This window comes from Watersipora subatra, chromosome 3, assembly GCF_963576615.1.
Source record: "Watersipora subatra chromosome 3, tzWatSuba1.1, whole genome shotgun sequence".
Lineage (NCBI taxonomy): Eukaryota > Metazoa > Bryozoa > Gymnolaemata > Cheilostomatida > Watersiporidae > Watersipora > Watersipora subatra.
Genome location: NC_088710.1, coordinates 16,033,848 through 16,037,650, shown reverse-complemented (window position 1 = coordinate 16,037,650; position 3,803 = coordinate 16,033,848). Strand labels below are relative to the sequence as shown.

The window sequence follows — 3,803 nt, the reverse complement described above, 5'->3', positions numbered from 1 at the left end:
CTTTATTAGTCAACTTTGTTTTGGTTGATAGACTATTGCAGCCATATACAGTTTGTACATGGTGATAAGAAAATTTCAATCAATCATCAATTTGCATATATGATGCCTCTATGATTTTAACTTCAAGTCCATTCGACCAGCCATAACTCTATGGATCACATACTTTCTACAATAAATAGGTAGCAATCACTGAACTATTAGACTGAGGTTTAAGCAAATCAGTTCCCTGATTATGGATTAAATTCTCTGTTGTTCAAAAGCACTGAGACAAATCATTTTTTCTCAGAACACATCTATTAATTATTGAAAAACACAGCCTAATCTCTTTGCAAAGACATTTTTAAAGGTTGACTTGCAACAAAATTCACATTACAGTTATTTGGTATCAAAAAGATTCACTATGTCTTACTCTGCTGTGTTGTACATGTAGGTGCAAAATACGTGGAAATGTGATTACAAGCTCTTAAAAGCTCAAAAACAAGCAATTAAAAAATTTGCTGTATGTTGGAATCCCTTATTCTGATGACGTACTCAACTCGACGCGGTTATTATTTTGGCACGTGATGTTATCACAGGAAATGAAAGTGTAATAAGATGCTCATAATAACCTTCTAGGAGCAAAGACATTCTTAAATAATTGAATTCAGATGTGTGTGTTGAGTAAATGGTAAAGACTCAGTTCTGAACAATTTAGAAGACTTTACTAATTTCTTAGGCTGTAAGAAATTCAATAGATTTATAACATAGAGCTTTGCACTTCTATTTAGCCAGTAATTGCACTACAAAGCAAGAAGCTATTTATTTTTACAGCTTCAAGTTATGTTGCATGAAACGTTGCTGCTAAATGGGGCAGAATGCTTACGCTATAGCCTGGATTTTTACAATAACTAATTAGAAACATGTAAAAGAGACAAAGTGTTTTGAGCAAGTCAATAAACATTGTAAGAGTTGGTTTTTTAGCGTATTGAATACAGAAGTCAGGAGAGCAGAGCTGTGACCTCATTTTATTTATGCTATATATCTTCATCTATAAATTACCAGCTAACTTGATTATTCATAGCATTGGTTTTGTTGTGGTCCAGTGGAACCCGAAGCAAGGTACAGCGAATTAGGTCATCAAGAATGAATATAGGGTCAATAGAAGTGATATTAAAGGTCTACTGTAAAAAATTTAGGCCATGTAGTGCATACTAAAAGGTCAATATGTTTATATGGTTGTGGTGTGCACAGAGACCTTTAGAGAAGGTGCACCAGCGTGTAAACAGCTTATTCATTCCTTACTGCTATGTCAAAATGTTGGGTGAGCACCCAAACAATGTACTCAGTCATTTTACCTTCGTGATGTCAGCATATAGGGTCAGCATATAGGGTCGGCATATAGAGTCGGCATCTAGAGTCAGCATATAGAGTCAGCATATAGAGTCAGCATATAGGGTCTGCATATAGGGTCGGCATATAGAGTCGACATCTAGAGTCAGCATATAGAGTCGGCATATAGAGTCAGCATATAGGGTCTGCATATAGAGTCAGCATATCGCGTCAGCATATAGGGTCAGCATATAGAGTCAGCATATGGAGTCAGCATATAGAGTCAGCATATAGAGTCGGCATATAGAGTCGGCATATAGAGTCGGCATATAGGGTCGGCATATAGAGTCAGCATATGAAGTCAGCATATAGGGTCAGCATATAGGTTCAGCATATAGGGTCAGCGTATAGAGTCGGCATATAGATTCAACATATAGAGTCGGCATTTAAAGCCGGCATATAGAATCGGCATATAGAGTCGGCATTTAGAGTCGGCATGTAGAATCGGCATATAGAGTCGACATATAGAGTCGACATATAGGGTCGGCATATAGAGTCGACATTTTGAGTCGGCATATAGATTCGGCATATAGAGTCGGCATTTAGAGTCGGCATATAAAATCGGCATATAGAGTCGGCATATAGAGTCAGCATATAGGGTCGGCATATAGAGTCGACATTTAGATTCGGCATATAGAGTCGGCATATAGGGTCGGCATATAGAGTCACGCATCTGCATCACTTCGACATACAAACTCTTCATCCTGCAATATAAAATTCTAAAAGATCTGAATCGGCCTCAGAAGTAATTTTCAACATACAACGGATGAACAAAGTTTTTTGATGTTTTGCAGTTTCATTAGCAACAGCGAGGAAGTTGGTAAAATCAACCATAAAATAATAAAACATAAGAAGGGTAAGTTTAAACTTGACCTACATGTAGTTTAAGTTGGAGTAAGGGTATTTCTATCACTACCTCCACCTACATGTAGTTTAAGTTGGAGTAAGGGTGTCTTTATCACTACCTCCACCTACATGTAGTTTAAGTTGGAGTAAGGGTGTCTTTATCACTACCTCTGCCTTAGAATCTGCATATTGCTAAACCTAGCCGTTCATTTGCATTTCTCTAAGGTATGTACGTAGGCCTATAACTTTTTATTGTTATAGGTCTTCTTTAATTATGTTTATTAAATTTAAAGTAACAATAAATCCTTTTTTATTGAATATTACTTTATTAAATTAGGTCTTAGATATTGTTTAGTTTTTAGAATAGTTTTAAATACTGCAGCATTTATTAAGAAGTTATCGCAGGCTTTTGCACTGTGAAACGAATTACTGTAAATTTTTATGGAAATATTTATTCAAAAATACAAAGATATGAAGGAGAACTTGCAACGTATTAACTTATTATGTAAAGGTTTAACAGTAAATGTTTAGTAATAATGTAAAACATATATTTCAGCTGTGAAATGAATTATTTCATAAAATAAATAGTATTCGAAACCTATTAAACTATTTGCTCTAACAGACAATGATATTAACATACATGTAGGATGCAAATCGTGAAACAAATTTATTTCCTATGTAGAGGTTTGGTTATAATATAATATAAAACAATATATAACATGTTACATTTTTAATATGTTTTATGATATGATTGTTATATTAGAGTAATCATATAATATAAGAATCATTATCATATTATGTGATTCTTATAATGGACGGATGGGCGGATGGGCGGATGGGCGGATGGGCGGATGGGCGGATGGGCGGATGGGCGGATGGGCGGATGGGCGGATGGGCGGATGGGCGGATGGGCGGATGGGCGGATGGGCGGATGGGCGGATGGGCGGATGGGCGGATGGGCGGATGGGCGGATGGGCGGATGGGCGGATGGGCGGATGGGCGGATGGGCGGATGGGCGGATGGGCGGATGGGCGGATGGGCGGATGGGCGGATGGGCGGATGGGCGGATGGGCGGATGGGCGGGTGGGCGGATGGGCGGATGGGCGGATGGGCGGATGGACGAATGGACGGATGGACGGATGGGCGGATGGACGGATGGGCGGATGGGCGGATGGGCGGATGGGCGGATGGACGGATGGACGGATGGACCGATGAAAGGATGGACGAATGGACGGATGGATGGATGGGCGGATGGACGGATGGGCGGATGGACAGGCAGATATAGATAGACAAATGGATATGAACTTTCTTTTCATCTGTCTATGCCGTTTAAAGCAAATTTGACCAAAAGACAAAAATAGAATTAAGTTAGCAAAGTAAAATTGCGCATATTTAAAGGAAAAGCTCTTTTTAAATAATGCTATAAATAATCATTTATGCTAATAATAAAACCTGAAAGTTCTCATTGCTCTGAGATCTGTTCCACTCATACAGCGATTACTTGATGAGTCATTGTGGAGATTAACAGTGAGTCTGCTGGTAAAGGAAGTTCGGATGAGGTGGTTTACTATTACAACATTAAAGTTCCT

General features: G+C 38.7%; 1 protein-coding gene across 1 annotated transcript; it reads left to right on the top strand.

Moving 5' to 3' along the window:
- The first annotated feature begins 3,025 nt into the window (after positions 1-3,025).
- Positions 3,026-3,499, top strand: LOC137390381 (pro-resilin-like). The gene has a single exon (XM_068076713.1). It carries the CDS (start codon positions 3,026-3,028, stop codon positions 3,497-3,499), a length of 474 nt encoding a protein of 157 aa, XP_067932814.1.
- Positions 3,500-3,803: the final 304 nt, after the last annotated feature.